A 20,238-nucleotide genomic window follows, 5' to 3' on the forward strand; every position below is an offset into this window, starting at 1 on the left:
TTTTGTTAGTCTTTGTTATCTATTTTCACATCTATTTGGAATTTGAAAACATTTTAGAAAGGAAGGAATTCAGGCCCTGCATACAATAAACTTTGTGTTAATTCTAATTAGAAAAAAATAGCAATTAAAAACCCTGTTGTACTTAATTGCAAATTGTAAAAATTAATAAATATAATTAAAAAACAAATTTAAAATAAAATGAGCCATATATTGTAGTATAGACTTAGGGTCCTATCTCCTTGGGAGTTAAAAAGAAAAGATCTCAGTGAGATGCCAGCCCAGATAAAAAGTCAGTGAGCCCCTATTTGAAAAACAAGCCAGACATAATGCTCATGCTTGTCATTCAAACTACTCCTGTGTGGAGGTAGGAGGATTACAGGCCAAGGATGGCCACAGCAAAAGTATGAGAACCTACCTAAAAAACAAACTAGGGCAAAAAGGGTTAGGAGCATGGCCAACCCTTTTTGTGGTATAGGGTTGCCCAGTAAGTATAAGATGCTGCATTCACAATAATACATGAAAAAATTTATTATTTATTCAAGGTAACTAATTCCTTACTAACGGTACTTTGCCATCTACTTCCTCACTCCTATCTCTTCCATCTCAATAATTTCTGGAGGAAATTCATGTTTATAGGAGACTTACTTCTGAACAAGTGCCATTTTACCTTCAGTCTTAGGCATTGAACTCAGGGCCTTATGAATGGTAGGCAAATACTCAATAACTGAGTCACATCTCCAGATTCTTTAGAAATCAGGAAAGAATATTTTAATAATAAAAATGATACCACATATTCAAGAGTTCTCTTTTAATATTTATTCTGGAAAGCCAAACATGGTATTCACTAATTATATATTGATACTTTTTTTGGTCAGTTGTGGGACTTGAACTCTGAGCCGAGCCCTGTCCTTGAGCTCTGCAGCTCAGAGTTAGTGCTCTATCACTTTGAGTCTCGTGACACTTCTGGTTTTCTTGTGGTTAACCGGGGATATGAGTCTCATGGACTTTACTACCTGGGCTGGCTTTGAACCTCGATCCTCAGATCTCAGCCTCCTGAGTAGCTAGGATTACAGACAAGAGCCACCAGCACCTGGCCTAGACACATTATTTTTGTATCTAGTGTGTGCATTTTAGGGGCATTAAATTTTCTTTCCAATACATCCTTTTCAATTATTTTCCTCTGCTTGAAGTTTAAAATCTGGGTAAAGAATAGAGAGTCTGTTCCAATGTTATGTATTTATATTCAAATGGTATGTGTGTGTGTGTGTGTGTGAGAGAGAGAGAGGGGGGGAGGGAGGGAGGGTGGGAGGGAGAGAGAGAGAGAGAGAGAGAGAGAGAGAGAGAGAGAGAGAGAGAGAGGGGGGGGGTAGTATTTTTATGGCATTAGCCATGTTTTTTCTGGGATATTCTATAAGTATCCCAAATAAAATCTGCCATTAAAATTTCAGAGTAGCACAATCTTGCTTTTCAAGAATAAAATCTTATACATAAAATGAACTTTTTTCCATGTCAAAAGTAACACAATATGATCTATTGCCCTCTTGAATGAGGACAGCCAGAGAGAAACCAAATCCATACAATGTATGCTAGTTTTATTATTAATTTGCTTATATAAGCAAGAGTGTGGGCTTTCTGTTGGAGTCCACCTGACTGGTGAAACACCATAGAGTTTGCACAACTTTCGCAGAGTGACAGCCTGTGTGATTAATTTAATGTGACTGACCTACTGCCACCCATCATAGCATTCCAATCATTTTATTTATCTTCTGTAGATTTTCTTTTGGCATTAGTTACTTAAAAATATCAGCTTATAGGTATGTGAAGAGCAACAAATAAATTTCTATTTTGTTTCTGAAAAGATACAGATTGAACATAAAGATTCTTGGCAAAATAAGGCTCTAGACTTTTAATTAAATTGTACACATATTACATGCATAATTTCATTCTATCTAGAAAGTGAAACAATGGTCTATTTCTGCAGTAAAAACATAGTTACACACATATATACATGCATTTAACTTTGATTTCTTATGAATGTTTTCTTAGGCTGTAGTATTTTTCTCAAACATTCTATTTCCATGTAACAACCCAGCCATCATTTCAACCTAGGATTTGCTCGCACAACCCCAAATAAGCTTCCTAAACAAGGAAGGACTACTCTTCCTGCCAACAGCAAACACCAAAGCCAACTCATATTCATAATTACTCATCTGAAGCATGTTTTGACATGAATGACTCCACAACATTGGACTACTGCCAAATGGTACCAACTTCTGCAGCACCCTTGGAAGGAACAGGATAACTAGAGAGGCAGAGGACTGCTCCAAGCCTATGGAGGCCATGAAAGAACCATCTTCCAAAGAAGAAGATAAGGTGATTTTCTTTTTTCTTTAAGATTTCTTGGCAATTAATGTGTTTAATAAAAATATAAACTTTCTGAAAATTGTCATGAAAACAAAGAACAGTAAAATCTCACTAACACAATATCATCATTTTCACAGCACCAAAATTTAATTAAAACACAAAATTTAACAACAAACACAAGCAGCACTGAGAAGGAAGACAGTAAAGAAGAAAGATAGAAAGACCTTACTGTCTACATGGTTAAAGGAGAAATAGAAATAAATTCATTTTAATAAGGAAATACATATGTATGTGTAGTCTCAAAATATAATTAGTTGTATTTTACTGGTTTATTCACCAGACAGGTCCTGTTTTTAGTCAGAATCCTGATCTATTATCGGTGGGATTAATGAGAAGTATAAATTGCTTGTCTCAGGTAATTAATCTGACATGGTTAAAAATCATAGTTAATAACTCAGCAGAGCACTTGGGCTCCAGCTCCACTCATCTCATTAACTGACCTAGCTATTTGACATGAAGTAAAAAGTACACTACTCCCACCTGCCTTTACCAGGAGCAACAGAATGATGAAAGGTGAAGAAGCATCCCAAAGCAATTGGAGTGTAAGACCCTGTAAGGCCAGCAAATTCTGCATTCCCATGGAGAGGCTGTGTTTGGAAGTTGCCCCAATTACCCTCAACAAACAGGTCTGTAAGTCAATTATTTCTGGCTTCTACATTCTAGTTGCTTTTTCCCTTTTTGTCAAAAACTAAACACAGTGAGTTGAGCCATGCCATGGTGGCTCACACTTTTAATCCTAACTACTCAGGAGGCTGAACTTTGAGGATCTTAGTTGGCAGCCAACCTGATAGATAAATCCTCCAGACTATTATCTCTAATTATCATCAAAAAGCCAAACTGGAAGTGTGGTTCAAGTGGTAGAGTACCATGAGTGGAATCTCAATGTCCTAAATTCAAGCTCAAATCTGGCAAGATAAAAACACCAAAAATGGAATGGCTCCTTTAATGCAACCAATATAAAGAAAAAACAAACTACACCACATGGTTAAGAAATGTCCAAATTCAACTTAACTTCATGTAAAATACTGGCTTTTTTTCTATTGTCTTCATCAGTTCTGATCCCTTTGAGTTATCACTGTCTCTACATCTGACTTGACATTGCCCTAAGATTTAGTATCAGTTGTACATTAAATAGATGTGCAGCTATATTGTCTCCTTGATAATTAACAGTGTCATGGCTGGGTATCTTCCACCACTCACTAGGTCATTGTTTATGGTCTATTAAGCAATTTTCATATCACCTTATGGGCCCATAAAACATCCAAACTAGAGGTCTCTCACATTAGTACACTATTATAGACTATTAAATAGCCTTTCCTTTAGCTTTAAAATTCATCTCTAAATTGACTTCAGACAAACTGAGCAATTAAATTGGTTAAGATGTATGCTTAAATTTTCCAAGATTTCAAAGCCTTTTATCTTCCTTCCCTGAATCACAGTCCCTGTTTTCTAAGACATATTAATAGTTTCTCACGTTCTAAACACTGTACTTTCTTATTCTTATTTAAATATCCTTTTTCCAATCAAATGATAATTGTGGTTTTCACTGCTTTTATCAAATGGAGCCTTTAATTTCTCCCAAATTCTTTAACCATGCTCTAGCTTTATCTTCCATCATTCTTACCTACATGCAGAAGTCAAAAGGGCAGAGGACCAGATAAAGAGGTTTAGCTGACCTCAAAATCTATTTCACCAACAGGCCTCAATGAAATGGGATAACACTTTTCAGTGAACGACAGAATACACAAAGTGCTTCCTTGCCAAAAATCCAGAGTGCAATAACAGAAAACATATGTAAGTGTCCACTTACCTGCTTTTCATCAACAATTATTTCCAGGTCTTCATCACTGCTTAGTTTTCCATATCCTTGTTCTTTACTTTTCTTGTGAAAGAATAATTTTAAATGATCATTTAGTTTCTTTCCATGAATATCTTAATTCTTACTTAATATTTCTTAAAGCTAACTCTACATAGCCTCATTCACTAATACAAGGCATCAATATATCAAACAGCAAATATTTGCACAACAGCAAATATCTTTAACTGCTGCCTCACAGGTATTAGTCAATACTTTCTGCTTAGTCTTTCCCATCTAAATTACACTTCGTTTGATTTTCTCAATATTTATATGCTTCTCTTTCATACAGTAGTCCAGAAAAGATTCTTAAACACTTTGAGATACGTAAGTATTTCCTTGAAAAATCTTAGCACATTTTTCTTCATTACAGAAACTTCATGTAAAATTATAGTAGGTTTAATGCTTGGAATAAAAAATGTTTTAGGGGCCGGGAATTTGGCCTAGTGGTTAAAGTGCTTGCCTAGCATGCATGAAGACCCGGGTTCGATTCCTCTCTACCACATATAGAAAAAAAAAAAAAAAAGCCGGGAGTGGTGCTGAGGCTCAAGTGGTAGAGCTCTAGCTTTGAGAAAGTCCAGGACAGTGCTCAGGCCCTGAGCTCAAGCCCAGGACTGGCAAAAAAAAATGTTTTAATGACTTTTTTCCAAAAAAAGAAAAGTATTATGCAACTCTAAAAACAAATCTCACATTTTTATATTGTTTACAAATCAGATTACTATGAATATTAGACAACAAACAAGTAATTTTTGATAAACCAATTTCAGAATGAGGTAGATAAAAACAGCTGAAAGAATACATATCATTTTTTATATTCATGTAGGAATATATACAGCTGCATATACATGCTCTAGGTAAAGCAAATGTGGTTATTAATGGGAGTTCTAGTATTTGATTTGACTGTTTGTATTTCAGTCCTATTTCACTACTGTAGGCAAATTTACCATACCAGCCTCAGTTTCTTCATATGGGAATGAAACACTGTGATTAAAATATTTAGAATAAACTTGGAATTCCATGAAAAAGGAGTATAGATCATTTAAAAATGTACTTCATTCATTTCTTATTGTTATTTTTTATTCCAATGACCATCCCTTATCTACGTTCCATAGCAAAATCTATAATTGTAAGTTCCAAACTTGAAAAGAAAACTAGATCATGACAGTCATTCTAAAGTTGTTCTTTTTATAGTTTTTGTATAGGAGAACAGTAATATGTCTGAGTCCATCAGTCCTTTTTCATTTTTCCAATGCAATGATTGATGGGAATACTAGAAATGTTATGTTACTTCTTTAGACTAGCAAAATATAAGAAAAAAAATAATCCCTGTATAGTGAGGCATGGTCAGTTTTCTTTCTATCCTTGCTTTAAGCATTAATTGCATTAACTATAATTAAGAGAATTTGAATATTTCCAATACTTGAATTTGCTACACCTTACTATAGCGACATCCTATTAGATCATCTTTCAGTGACCACGATATCAACCTTTACTCTGTGGAGCATAGTTTTTCTCCATTTTTTTCTTTACGACAGTTCAAACTGGATTTACTATTTCCTCCCCTCATACACACAAATCTCCTATTTTTGTGCTTTTTACTATAATAATTAGGATATATAAAATCCAAATTCTCATTCATACATTAATGAATTATAGCCACTTATAAGAGAACAGATGGCCACTGTATTTCTCTCTATTATTCTTGTCTTCCTTTCAGGTTCCATTTCAGGATTGATGGAAAACAAAAAGAACAAAGTTGGCTTCAGTCAAGCTGACTTGCTACCTAGCACTTTGCTTCTGTGCCCTTTTAGTCCACTGGTGACCAGAAGATATTGTCCAGAGACCCTCTAATGCAAAATATTTAGAAATGCCTTTCCAAAATTGATCTGTATACGTACCAAGTAGCTCATTTGCATGACCCGATTTCTGGACAAAAGGACATTAAGTAGAGTTGGAATGTGAGCCCTTCCATCCATTTCACTGTCAGGCATCCCAGAATTCTTTGCACATGCGGCAGTGGCTTCATTGCCAGAACTTGCTGACCAGAGAACCACAGATCTTGCCGGGCAACAGTATTAATAATGTACAACAATAATTGAAGTATCCCTGAATCATCGTCTTGACTTTGTAAACATTGTGAAATTTTTTGGCTAGCACAGTCATTGAAATGAAAGTTCTCTTTTTATCTATGCCCTCTTCTACTCCCTAACTGCTGTTGTCATTAAAAAAAACCCATCTATATAATATTATATATTTTTATTTAATCCCTTGCATATGGAATTCATGGATGCTTATCATGAAAACTCCGAATTTTTTCCTTTTTTAATGCCCCAGACATTCCTGACAATCACTGCTAATAGGTATAATAATGTCAGCACTCACAGAACATAACTCAAAATTGCAATTTCTGCCAGTATTGAATTCTACCTCTCCAACTGAATCCCAACTCCCTCTCTAATTTATTAGCCAATTTTCCTGGGAAGAAGGGTTTGAGAAAGAGAGTAGGTACCCACTACTCTAGATACAAGTTGGCATTTTCAAGAGTGGAAGGAAGGAGCAGTCCAAGCTCTGATCTTGTACTTAAGCCCTTTAGTCTCCGTTTAAACAGAACACAGCACTACACAAAGCTAGCAGTCTTACAGCTTTACTCTAGAATTAAGAAATATTTTCTAGTTTACCCCATCACCTCCGGGGCATTAATCCTTTACTAAACCACATAGCCACTCACTTACTGCTTATTTCTAGTGCGAGCATAATCCTCTTTCAAGCACTCAGCCGCCCACTTTGACTGCTTAGATCAGCCAGCCCAGGCAGGTATCTTCAGCTCTCCTCCCTCCTCCCAGTCGGGAAGCCCTGTTTTCTAGCTATGCATTTTTGCCAAGCTTAAAAATGCAAGTCCATAGCTTCTGCAGGGCCTTTCATATTAGCCAAAGGACTGAACTAGAAGGAGGAAGAAAGCTAATCTCTCCACTGTCCAAGTGTGAGGGGCAGGGCTTATGTGGGAGGAGAAGCTAGAGGGTAATCACTTCCTGTGCTCCTCCCACCTTCCAGGCAAGACACTGGATCAGAGGCAGTAAGGTTAGGCCTCTTTCTGCCCAGCCTTGGTGTAATACCAGCTTGTGGCAGATGTGCACTGAATGCAGCTGAGGAACGAATTAGTGGGAGGACATGAAGGTGGGAGAAATGAGGGAAGAAAGGAAGGAAATAGCTATGGCTTGCTGACAATGCCTAGTTCCTGTACAAAGCTTTTATCTTACCAGAGCTGGCTACTCTGAAAACACCAGGGTTTCTCATTTTTCCCTCACTGTTCTGAATTCTTTCTAAGATGTGAGAAAATAATCACATTCTATTTTGTTGCTGTTTTTGTTACTGCTAATGACCTTTAAGATACTATTCTCTTGTTTTCTTAAGAACATGGAGCCTACCTGGTAATTTTTGTTTTCCACAGACTTCTGTCATCTTCTTAACCCTTCCTGCATACCTTCTCTTTCCTAATCCCTCCCTTCATGCTGTACTCCAAAAAAGTGGAAAAGTGAACTTACTCATTTGGACTGAATAAATCATGGCACTTGGAAACAATACTGGAAAACAATATCATGGCTACAAATATACATATGTCAAAATATATGTAAATATTTCACATAAATACTTCAACTTGCTTACTATTTATTAACTATCACATTGCATGATACTCATAGTAGACATACATCTATTTTATTGTCACATAATACAGAATATACAATAGAGCTGCAAATGTCACATGCAGAATATATAAAATAATTGCAAGGAGAAAATACCTATTTTCTTTTTAGTAGTAAGCTTCATAGTTATTAGGATTCAGTTTCTGTTCTTTTATTTTCATGTCTTTAATCCCTTCTCACTTCTGCCTGAAAAATTGCTTAGGTTTTTCTTTCCCTCGAAGTTGATTTTTCTCCTATCTGTTCTTTCCTAAAGACTAAGAATGATTTATATACAATAACAACCATTCCTTACTTATGTTACTCTTTATAAACCATTCACAACCAGGATACATTATCGTGTTTACTATCATTCCTTCCTTAGAACAACTGAAATAGAGTATCAACAAAAAAGGGGAGTGTTGAAAAACAAGGTAATTTGTTGGAAAGGCATTTCCTGATTTGGGGATATCTTTGGAAAGTTCAGTCAAGTGGATATAACTAGATAATCATTTAGCTATGTGGTTCCACATCTAAGAAGGGAAGTAAGGACAACCCATTTGTATTGCTGGGAATAACTAATATTACAGATGTGGATGAGCTCATTTAAAAAAGGAAATGTTGAGATGGAAGAATTGAAAACTTGAGTCAAAGACTTGGAGAACTGTTACATTTTAAAAACTGGCAAAAGAAAAGAACTAGGGAAAGCATGAGCAAGAAGAGTGGTCATAGAAGGAGAGCCAATAGAATAGTCTAGTCAGACTTGTAGACAGTGTCAGATGCTGATGAAAAGTTCAATAAGGATATGAACTGAACACTGTACTTACATTTGATAATGGAAAGTCACCAATAAGTAGGATGTGAAAAAGTGAAGATGGAGGCCAGGTTAAATTGCTGAATATATTGCTAATGGGGAGTAACCATAGGGAGAATCATTTTCCCTTTAGAGAGATGAAGACAAAAAGAGAGGAAGAATGATCATTGCAAGACAAAGGGCGTGGGAAAAAATATTGGAGAAGGTTTTGTTTTCCCCCTTTCTCTTTTTGTAAAGGTCCTGAACATATGTCCAGTTCAAGGATTACAATAGCTCAAAACCGATATACATATAAGATCATATAGGATGAGACTTAATGAAAAGAACTCTAGGATATAGAAAAAGAGCGTTATCTTGTGTGATTGTTGTTCTTAATGTACTATGTTAATTCTCTTCTCTTTTTTGCCCTTATGGTTAATCTCATGTTGTTACTGTGTCTGACTTTGTTACCTGGTATATTGTATGTACGTTTATTTGTTTATTTGAAATAGGGAAGAGAAGGGGGGAAAACAACATGATTGGGTGGGGTGTTAGGGGGAGGGAAATGGGGACAAGAACATGAGAAGGGGTATCAATGTGTGAGAAGTAGTGTATCAGGTAGTAACCTGACTAATATAACTGTAACCCCTCTATACATTACCCCGACAATAAAATAATTAAAAAAAGTGATAAAAAGGAACTAATTTACTTTCAAAAAGTTGAAAACATAGGTAACAGAGAATAAGTGAAGATGATTCCTAAAGCAAGAAAGTAAGATCAAAGATCCTTTGGATAAAAACTGTTTTTCTCATTGAAAATTTCAATTCTATGTTGTAGCCTTTGTAAATTCTTTTTTTTTTTTTTTGCCAGTCCTGGGCTTGAGGTCAGGGCCTGAGCACTGTCCTTGGACTTTCTCAAGGCTAGAGCCCTACCACTTGAGCCTCAGCACCACTTCCAGCTTTTTTCTATGTATGTGGTACCGAGGAATCGAACCCGGGTCTTCGTGCATGCTAGGCAAGCACTCTACCACTAGGCCAAACTCCCAGTCCTGTAAATTCTTTTGTCACTAAAAGAAAACAAAAGATGATTGCTTAAGAGATGTATAAAACTACCATGGGAAAAACTTGTTTGCAGATTGCTTCCCAGAGAAAAGACAGGGTCAGGCCTTTATCCTTACTTTATTGAGGTTCTGGGAACAGAGCTGTGTTAGGGTGTTTTATTTTCTTAATGTACACTTCCATACTGCAATTATTGCTGATGTCCCCTCGGGAAAACTGGTTGGGATGGTGGAGAGTGAAACTTTTGTTTATTGCATGTAATATGCCTTTTGTTTTATTGCGTTAAACTTCTCAGCTTTGACAACGTTTTGGTACACACTCCACATTTTTAACAAGATCCATGGCCACAGTCTCTAGAAGCCAAACAAGCAATGAAAAAGTAAGCCAGAAATAGAGACGCCCAGTCTTCTCTAAAATGAAAAGCTTGCCATATGGGACATAAACCTAGACCAAACTATTGAATAGAATCTGACTGTATCACCACTTTAAAAATAATTGTCCAGTCTGATTTTTCTTATGTAGGGAAAATGTACTCAAACCTCCTGCCCAAATGTTATGGTAAAACAGAGAAGCAGAGGGATCACTGCTTAGTTTCGGCTCAGCAGGTCAATCAAAGCATATGGACGATGAACTGAGCCCCCAATGTACATTATTAGGTGAGAGGAAAACAAACACAGCATGTTGTAACATCTAAATGATATGTTGAAAGCCATGTTCATTTTAAGTCATGTTTATAAGCACATGAGTTGTTTTTCTCTTTTAAGGATAACTCCAGTTGCTTACTAGTTGGGTAATGAAATGGCAGTAATATATAATTAATTTTTACCAAAACTTGGACAATCCCTCTTCTATACTAGCTTTCTATCTTTAAAGTGGCCATTAATCTATAAGATGAGTTTATAAAGTTCTTAAATGTATTTTTATTGGGCTGGGAGCTTACCCTAGTGGTAGAGTGCTTGCCTAGCATGCATGATGCCCTGGGTTAGATTTCTCAGTAACACATAAAGAAAAAAGCCACAGTGATGCTGTGGCTCAAGTAGTAGGGCCCTAGCTGTGAGAAAGCTCAAAAATAGTTCCCAGGCCTTTAGTTCAAGTCTCAAGACTGGCAAAAAATATTTTAATTTTCTAACTTTCCAAACATACAGAATTCTCTAATTGTTCACTGAAACTGCTCCATCATATTTCACTCCATAAATTTAGTTAAGCATTTACATTTCTTATTTATCTTTTGTGTACTTTCTGATGAAAAATTATAAACATACAACAAAGTTAAAAGTTTTCAGTGAGCTCTTGTATACTTACCACTTAAATTCTATTGAACATTATTCTTGCTTTTTTTGTATGTATCTCTACACATTATGACCAGTTTTTGAGTTTTAGTAAACATCATCACATTTCTACAATTCTTGTCTTCAAGGTTTATCTTATTTAATTTGCTTTTAAAACTCAGGAAAGCCATTATTAAGAAAGCTAATAACAACAGATGCTGGCATGGATGTGGCCAGGAGGGATCACTACTACACTGTTGGTGGGAGTGTAAACTCATTCAACCACTGTGGAAAGCAGTATGGCAGTTCCTCAAAAGACTAAACATAGAGCTTCCCTATGACCCAGCAATTCCACTACTTGGAATTTACCCAGTCATCCAGAAACAAGAACATACTAAATCCACTAGAACAACAATGTTCATTGCAGCACTATTTACCATAGCAAAGAAATGGAACCAACCCAGATGCCCCTCAGTAGATGAGTCAAAAAGATGTGGTATTTATAAACAATGGAGTTCTATGCTGCCATCAGAAAGAACAACATCACCCCATTTGTAAGGAAATGAAAGACTTGGGAAAAAAATCACATTAAGTGAAGTAAGCCAGATTCAAAAGAACTATGCTCAATGGTTTCCCTCATTTGTAATAATTAGTACAATGCTAGGACTCTCCTCGCAGATTACAATAGCTCAAAACCTAGAAACATAAGGCCATATAGGATGAGGCTAAATGAAAAGACCTCCAAGATATAGAAACAAGAGCCATATAATATGTGATTGTTGTTCTTAATGTATTATGTTATTTCCCATCTCTTTTGTTGTTCCTTGGTTATCTCATATTGTTATAATATCTTACCTTGTTATCTGGTATATTTTATGAATGTTTATTTGTTTTTTGAACTAGGATAGGGAAGGGGGGAAAACAAGATGAGGGGAGGGGGCCAGAGGAGGGAATGGGGACAAAAACATGAGAAGGGTTCAGTGTTTATGAAGTAATGCACCTTCTGTCTAGCGAATATAAGGCAGTCCTATTAATTACAATAAAAATTAAATTAAAAATGGAAAACAAAACCATTGTTTCAATAATCTTTCAATATAAGTGTAATAAATGTGCAAGATTTCTTCCTCTATAACAAATCATAGCTTTTAATTGAAGAGCAAACCAGTAAACTTCATTTCTAGCATGAAGTGCTAGTACTAGGTCTTATCACTAGAATTAGTGACAGCAATCTGATCAAAGGACTGCAGTTTTTATAGTTATTGGTCAAAAGCTTGTGATCAAACAATTCAAATGTACGGGATAAATAAATCCATGGTGTGATAGGCAGTTCAAGTTGATATTAATTACCATGGCCTCAATTTAATATCCTTTGATCATCAATGCTTTTTGCACATATGAAAAAGAGCAAGCAGCTTCATTATCCCTGGGTTACAGAGAAAACATTTAACTTTGGTACAAAGAACAGAAGTAGCAATCCTCAGAAGAGAGCTAGTGGCTTCCCAGAAGAGACACACTTGCTTTCAAGCACAGCACTGGCTAATATACAAAGAAAAAAAGGCAGAAAAACAAAACTTAAAACTTAAAATTTCAATTATGTCACATTCATCAAACAAGTAAGCTCTTCTTAACTTCTCTCGCCTTCAAAAACATGTGAAGAGCAAACAAGAAACAATTGTTTTATAGAAAATTCTGGAAGTAATTTTCGTTCATCTGGATAGGTTCTTTTTTAAGGTTTGCTGAAAGGAAACTCCATGCAGTTTAAGAGGCGAAGGTTTATTGAGAGAGGGAGAGAGAGAGAAAAAGAGAAAACAGACCTCCGAAGTCAGGCGGAAGAAGAAGGCCTTACGGCCGGAAGTGAGAGATTACATAGGGGGAGTGTAGCCACAGCGGAAGGGGATGTGACCTCAAAGGATGAAGAAATACTTCAGACTGGGGGACCTCCCACTGCTTCCAGACATGCCAGTTGACAAGGTTACAGTCTGGGTGGGGATTTCCAGGGGCACAGGAGAATGCCAAGGGAAGGAATCATTTCTCCCAGGCAGACCTAACATTTTTATCTATAACTTTTTTGTGTGTTCTCTTTACTAGAAGCTGTGAATGCAGTAGGATGACATATAATGGATAATATATAAAAACATTTTCTTCTTGCTTAAGATACCATTGGTAGAAAATATTTTTACTTTAATCTGCCACTCTGTTGACATCATGTAGTTTTGGTGCTAATTCTCAGGCAACATGAAACTAATAAGCATTCTCATTTGGTGATTTTATGGCTTCATGCCTGTATAAGCATCACTACTCTGCCCACATAACAGGATTGGAACAGTCGTCAGTGTCAGATGGTAAGGAATCTGGGAGAATGGACCCATATAGTTAGCACATACTATTACCACGTAAAAATACAGGGACATATTTACCCACCCCCATCCTAGTAACCAAGAAAACTGTAAAATGTAGGTTCCGTATCTTTGTAGTATGATAAAAATTCAATACTAATTTATTTAAAATTAAAATTTCTTGCTTGATATTCTGTTCCAGCATTATTATTGACATAGTTTTCTATGCATATCAGTGTTGGCACTGTTTGGTGGGGGATGGAATCTTGTTACACCCATATCAAATACAGATGTACTTATGGTCCTTTCCCTTCTCCCTGGCAGCTAGTGCACCCAGTCACATACCTGCTTCTGATATCTTTGCTAAACAATGGATTGTCACATCATGGATTTATGACTTTGTGAAATAAAATTGCAACGTTTTTACTTTAATAAAAAGAAAGAACTAGCTGCTTCAAGAAGCATTTTATATTTCAAGTATGATAGCTCTATATTATTCCTCTATCTTCCTATCTTCTCTAAGCCAGCATATTTTTGACACATTGACATATGCCTCAGAAAAAAAGTTGTCTATGAAATTTTATTTCTAACTAGAGTCAATCCAATCCTCAGTTTGCATTTTAGTCAAAAAAATTATTGCAGAAAATAAGTTATCTTTATGCTAACAATCTGTGTGATTGATGAACTTATAATCAGGCTTTATATTATGACTGCAATGACCTTGAGAGATGGTGATGGTAATGATGATGCATATTTTTTTGTGTATGTGTCTGTGCTGGTGTTGTGGCTTGAACTCAAGGCCTGAAAACTGTCCCTGGGCTTTTATGCTCAAAGCTAGTGCTATATCACTTTAGCCACTGCTCCACTTCCAGCTTTTTGGTGATTAATTGGTGATAAGATCTCACAGACTTTCCTGCTGGTGCTGGCTTTGAACTATGATCCTAATAACTCAGTCTCCTGATTACAGGCATGAGACACTGGCACCTGTGATGACAATTACTATAATAATTATTATTACTGAAATTTCTTATGTTTCTCCATGTAATTATGACAGCTTAAAATGAGTCTTTTATGTTTCTAGTAAAACAAACTTACATGCAAAGTAGAGCTTACTATAATTACCATAGAGTCCTCCCTGCAGGATTTTATAAATCAATCACAGGCATTTCTACTTAACACAAATTTTCTCATCTTTCTTTTCAGCTTATGGCTTCTTGTTTCATTTTGATAACAATGCTATAAAGAAGATAGGATGATTCCTAATGGGTGGACCAGTCTGTCTTTATAAACAAGGTTACCTTGCAAGTGTTCACTGAAGAAATTTTTCCAAACACAAGTTAGAAGGGGCAAGAAAGATCTGTAGTCACAGACCACCTATTCACTGAGCATGTTCTAATCAGCCAGCACATTCAAACAGCACAAGGTGGCCAGTGGATACCTGACCAAATTCAAATCATATTATGGTATCTTCAAATAAACATTAATGAATACACTGATATAGAAAATATTACTACCAATGAAAATATGAAGATTTATTAAGGTAATACTTAAGCGATTTATGTAAATAACTGGCACCGATCACTTGAACTCAAGTATTCTGAGTCTTTGGATCAAGGGAAAAGGGATTTGATGTCTAGAAAATATGTAATTCAGCAATAAAGGCAAAATTAATTTGAGAAGATGCAAGAAAAAATGCATCAAAGTGTCGTCTGAATTTGTTTAGGTGGTTACATTACTGTGGAGCAAAAGTCAATCATGTTCATTCTTTAATAACCAAGGAGGGTTGATTTAGTCCATATGGTAATAAATTATTATCACCAAGGAGTAACAATATTGTGATGAATTACTGTCACAAAAGAGTAACAAAGGATGGGTTATCTGGGACACTTTAAGCAAATAAGATATCTATCCCTGGAAGTAAAAAGAGTAATAATGGAACCCTTCTGCTAATTACAATAAAAATATGTAAGAAAAGATAAATACAGACAAGAGGAAGATAGTGCATGATACACTTATGACTGTGTGGAATATTAAATGATATATTTACTTTATCTGCTTTTGTGTCTAGAGATAGTCCACTGAGAATAAAATCAATGCGGTCAAGAAAAAAAAAGAGTAATGCATTTAAATATGTAACAATGCTTTTGTGCTTCGTTAATTTCTCTTTTTTTTGCTTCATTCATTTCCATAGGAAAGGCTGTACAACTTAATTGGCTGAATAAGAATTCACCTTGAGCAGAGCCAAGTGGCTCACACCTGTAATCCTAGTTACTCAGAAGGCAAAGATGTGAGAAATGTGGTTCAAAATCAGGCCCAGCAGAAAAGTCCCCATGAGACCCTTATCTCTAATTAGCTACAAGAAAATAAAAATAAAAATGCTAGAAGTAGAGCTATTGCTCAAGTGGTATAGTGCTAACCTTGAGTACAAAAGCTCCAGGACAGTTCCCAGGCCTGGAGTTCAAGCCCCAGTACTCCAGCATGCACACACAAACACATTCACACACGCTCACACGTACACACACACACACACACATACACACAATCATTTTGAAAAATCATGATTTCCTACTTTATTTGGTGCTCATATATGTGGGATATTCTGAGCTTATATATATATATAAGCTTATATATATATATATATATTTTTCCCCAGTCCTGGGCTTGAGCTCAGGGCATGGGCACTGTCCTTGGACTTTCTCAAGGCTAGAGCTGTACCACTTGAACCTCAGCACCCCTTCTGGCTATTTCCTATGTATGTGGTGCTGAGGAATTGAATCTGAGTCTTTGTGCACTCTACTGCTAGGCCAAACTTCCGCCTTAAAATATATTTTTAAATTGTATTTGTTTGAGTACTGGAGACTGTATTCAAGCCTCAAAACCAAAAGGCAAGCATTTACCACTGAGCTACACTCCTAAAATTTTCTTTTTAGTGCATTGTACAGATTTTGAAATGTTTTTTTAAAATAAAAGAGGCATATTTTGTATAAGATGTCAGTGAGGCCTATTTTTTTTCATTTTTGATATCTTTTTCACCTGTCTTATTTTTCTTGATGTCAGTGACTAGTGTCTCTCATTCATTCCATAAATATTTCTGATCAGCTACTGTGGCATCTTCTGAGGCTTTGGAAAGCAGGATAGGATGGGTCTTGTCCTCAGATAGTTTGACAGCTAATGTGTTAGGGACGTAATTGAAAGTGTTGAGGAGTAAAGGTGTGAAGGAAGCAGCAAGACCACTGAGGGGCAAAGTTAGGGAATGTCTTCTTAAGGATATGGATGACAAATAAACCCTGTGCAACTGGACAGGGGCTGCTTTGTGTGTGTGATTTGTGGGTAGGCACATAGAAAAAGGAGGACTCAAAGGAAGGAGTTTGTGAGAGTCATTAGAATCTGAAAGGAGGATATGTAGCCGGAACCAAGTGAGGGGTGTGGGAGTGTTGCCAAATGAGGCCAAAGAGGTGGATCATCTTGACCATTACATTAAAGACTCTTTGTTACTATTCAGGGGAAGAATGAAACTATGAGATTAGATCTTTAAGAAGACTACTCTGACTAGATTGAAGGAAGAAGGTTAAAGGCAAGAAGGGTAGCTGGAAGCTACTGAAGTAGCCACTGTATGACAGTCAAGCCTGCTAAGACACTTGATAGTTCACCACACAATTTTCTAAAATATTGTACTTAAATAATCACATTGTGAATCATGAGGTTACTTTTTATTTCTGGCTGTTATAAACCTCTGCATTTTCTGTTGTCAGAAATTAACTTTTCAATAAATAGGCCTACATTAGGTATGTCCAAAGAACTAACTTAACTTAGAAATAGGTAAACTATTTTGGAAAAATATAAAACAACATGAAAGAGGGAATGTTGACAGAAAAACACTTCGTACTTAGTGAATGATGCTTTCCCTCTAAAGTCAGGGAATAGCTGAAGTTTTCTTGGTTTTCACTATTTGACAAAACAAAGTAAGTCTGTTTAAAGAAAACAATGAGAAATTGTTCAGTACTGTATAGTATCAAAAGGGTTTATTGTGTAAGGTTTGCTTTTTTTATTTCTTTTGGACATCAGCAACAGAAATGTTTGATGCAAATCTAAGAACTAAACTGCTCAACGAGTAGCAAATGCTAAAAAAATAAGGAAATATATTACTTATTCAGTATCATCAAACCAAATGTGTTTTTAAGGGACTGAAATGTCATACTTACAACATTTTTCCAATTACAACAAATTGCTTCCATTATATTTCCCTTGTTTTTAGCTTGTCAGAAGATAAAACCTGGAAAAATAAAGTGGAGGATGCTTGCACTGCGCAAAGTGGAATAAGGGAGGTCCCATCATTCATGAGAGTCATCCTTTCCCTCAGAAGGCTTCCTTGCTTTGGGGAAGACATTCTTTTAAAAGAATATTCAAAATAATTTGATGCAGGCAAAAATACTGAAGGATTTCTGGCAACATGTAAGCATAGCTCAAATCTCCACACTGAATATGCATGATTATTGTCATCTTATCCCATCCTAACCCTCATTTTGGCATTTTTATTTTTTGTTCTTCTTAGATGCTTCCCTTAGAGGGACTGCGAGGTAATTTAATGAGATAAAGAAAATAAATCTTAAGCAATACCAAACAGAGAAATTACAGTGATGAAGAGGATGAAATTCATAGTAACTTGAGAGCATTGGAAGACTCTTGACATCTCTGACTAAAATTCTAAAGAGAAGAATGGATTGATAACGTAGTTTGGGAGACAAAAGAATAACTGGTTCTCTATCACTAGAAGTGCATCACTGGAAGATAGAATAGGCCAGGACCAAAAAGAGGCTTCTTAAAATTCTTGAACTTTTGAAAAATGTGTCCAATATGGGGATTTGAAAGAGAGATGAAGCAAAGTTTTAACAGCTAAATGCCCCCAAATGGAAAAAAGCTTTCTGAAAATAATAAAAGTAGCAACTTTTCCTTATAAGAAACACTACTTTTTAAATATGGAAGTGTCACTATCACACTGTAGTGTTTTGGGGTTTATTTCTTGTCTTACCTCTTCCTTTCCCTCTCCCAGTGCCTCTCCCCTCTCTTTCTCCTCTTCCCTATTTCTGTCCTTATTCTCCTTCCTTTTTTCTCCTTCCTTCTTTCCTTTCTGTCTTTGACAACATCTCCCTATATATCCTAATTCAGCCTCAAATTCAAGATCCTCCTGATTCCCCCCAAAGTGTTAGGAATATACACTTACTCAAGCCTGTTTACACTCACAATGTTTAATGAATATTTTAATGAAAAAATCTGCACCAAAACAAGGAGAAAAGTATTATGTTCTATTTCTTGATACCATTACAAAAATTTTGGATGTAATTTCCTTCAAATAATGATGTTTATGCACATATATATGTCTCTACATATAAGTATATAGTATAATTTCACATACATGGATATGTATATTATGATATAAATAGGATTATAGCATAAATACTAACCAATTCTTTTTATCCAAAAATCATGTGAAAATCATTTGTTTAAATAGAATCCCTATCTACTTTACACATCTAAATTCATTGACAGCTAAGAAAACTTAAGAAGTCCTAAAAATCAACAGAATAAGGAATTCACTCGACACTTAGGAGATGATTATATCCTTAAGCATTGTACACAGAGGCCAGGTGGTTCTTAAGAATCTTTTAGGGGTATACAGTCTATGCTGGCAGAATTGGTTAAGCACCTGCAGAAAACTAAAGTTGGATCCTTCTTTGTCACCCTGCACTAGAATTAACTCCAAATGGATCAAAGACCTGGAGGTAAAAGCTGACACTCTGAAAATTTTACAAGAAGGAATAGGAGATACACTAGGCCTCCTTGGCACAGGTCGAAACTTTCTTAATAAGGACCAAGAATCACAACAACTCAGAGAAAAGCTGGATAAGTGGGACTGCATTAAACTGCAAAGCTTTTGTATGGCAAAGGACATAGCTAGTAAATTAATTAGGAAGCCTACAGAGTGGGAGAAGATCTTCACCAACCATACAACGGACAAAGGCCTCATATCTAAAGGCTCAAAAAATTGAATCACTCCAAAACTAATCTCCAAAGTAACAACCATCCCATTAAAAAATGGGCCAAAGACTTAAAGAGAGTCTTCTCTGAACAAGAAACAAAAATGGCCCACAGACACATGAAGAAATGCTCAACATCTCTGGTCATAAAAGAAATGCAAATCAAAACAACGCTAAGATTCCACCTCACTCCAGTTAGAATGGCCAGGATCAGGAAAACTAATAACAACAGATGCTGGAGGGGATGTGGCCAGGAGGGATCCCTACTACACTGTTGGTGGGAGTGCAAACTCGTTCAATCACTATGGAAAGCAGTATGGCAGTGCCTCAAAAGGCTAAACATAGAGCTCCCCTATGACCCAGCAATTCCACTGCTTGGCATTTACTCAACCATCCAGAAACTAGGGCATACTAAATCCACTAGCACAACAATGTTCATTGCAGCATTATTCACCATAGCAAAGATATGGAACCAACCTAGATGTCCCTCAGTTGATGAGTGGATCAACAAGATGTGGTATTTGTACACAATGGAATTCTATGCTGCTGTCAGAAAAAATGACATCGCCCCATTTATTAGGAAATGGAAAGACTTAGGAAAAAATCATATTAAGTGAAGTAAGCCATACTCAAAGGAACTTAGGCTCAAAGGTTTCCCTCATTTGTCATAATCAGTAGAAACCTTGCGCTCTCCTAGCAGAGATTTGCAATAGAGCAAAACCTTGTACATAAGGCCATATAGTACGAAGCTAATTGAAAGGACCTCCAGGACATTGGAAAAAAAGCCATATA

At 36.1% G+C, this 20,238-nt stretch overlaps 1 protein-coding gene across 4 annotated transcripts in view; it reads right to left on the reverse strand.

The window, feature by feature from the left end:
* Pex5l (peroxisomal biogenesis factor 5 like) overlaps positions 1-7,209 on the reverse strand; it is a 169,895-nt gene extending 162,686 nt beyond the window's left edge. For 2 of the 4 annotated variants that reach the window (XM_090342489.1, XM_090342486.1), the window contains exons 1-2: positions 6,178-7,209; positions 4,235-4,306 (exon numbers count right to left, since the gene is read on the reverse strand). In XM_090342489.1, the coding sequence (XP_090198615.1) occupies positions 4,235-4,306; positions 6,178-6,270 (165 nt within the window). In that variant the 5' untranslated portion in view covers positions 6,271-7,209. The remainder of the gene's footprint in view (positions 1-4,234; positions 4,307-6,177) is intronic. The other 2 variants (XM_090342487.1, XM_090342484.1) reach the window with 1 other exon arrangement.
* Positions 7,210-20,238: the final 13,029 nt, after the last annotated feature.

The sequence above is a fragment of the Megascapheus bottae genome, chromosome 1 (assembly GCF_031878675.1).
Source record: "Megascapheus bottae isolate mThoBot1 chromosome 1, mThoBot2.hap1, whole genome shotgun sequence".
Classification (NCBI taxonomy): Eukaryota; Metazoa; Chordata; class Mammalia; order Rodentia; family Geomyidae; genus Megascapheus; species Megascapheus bottae.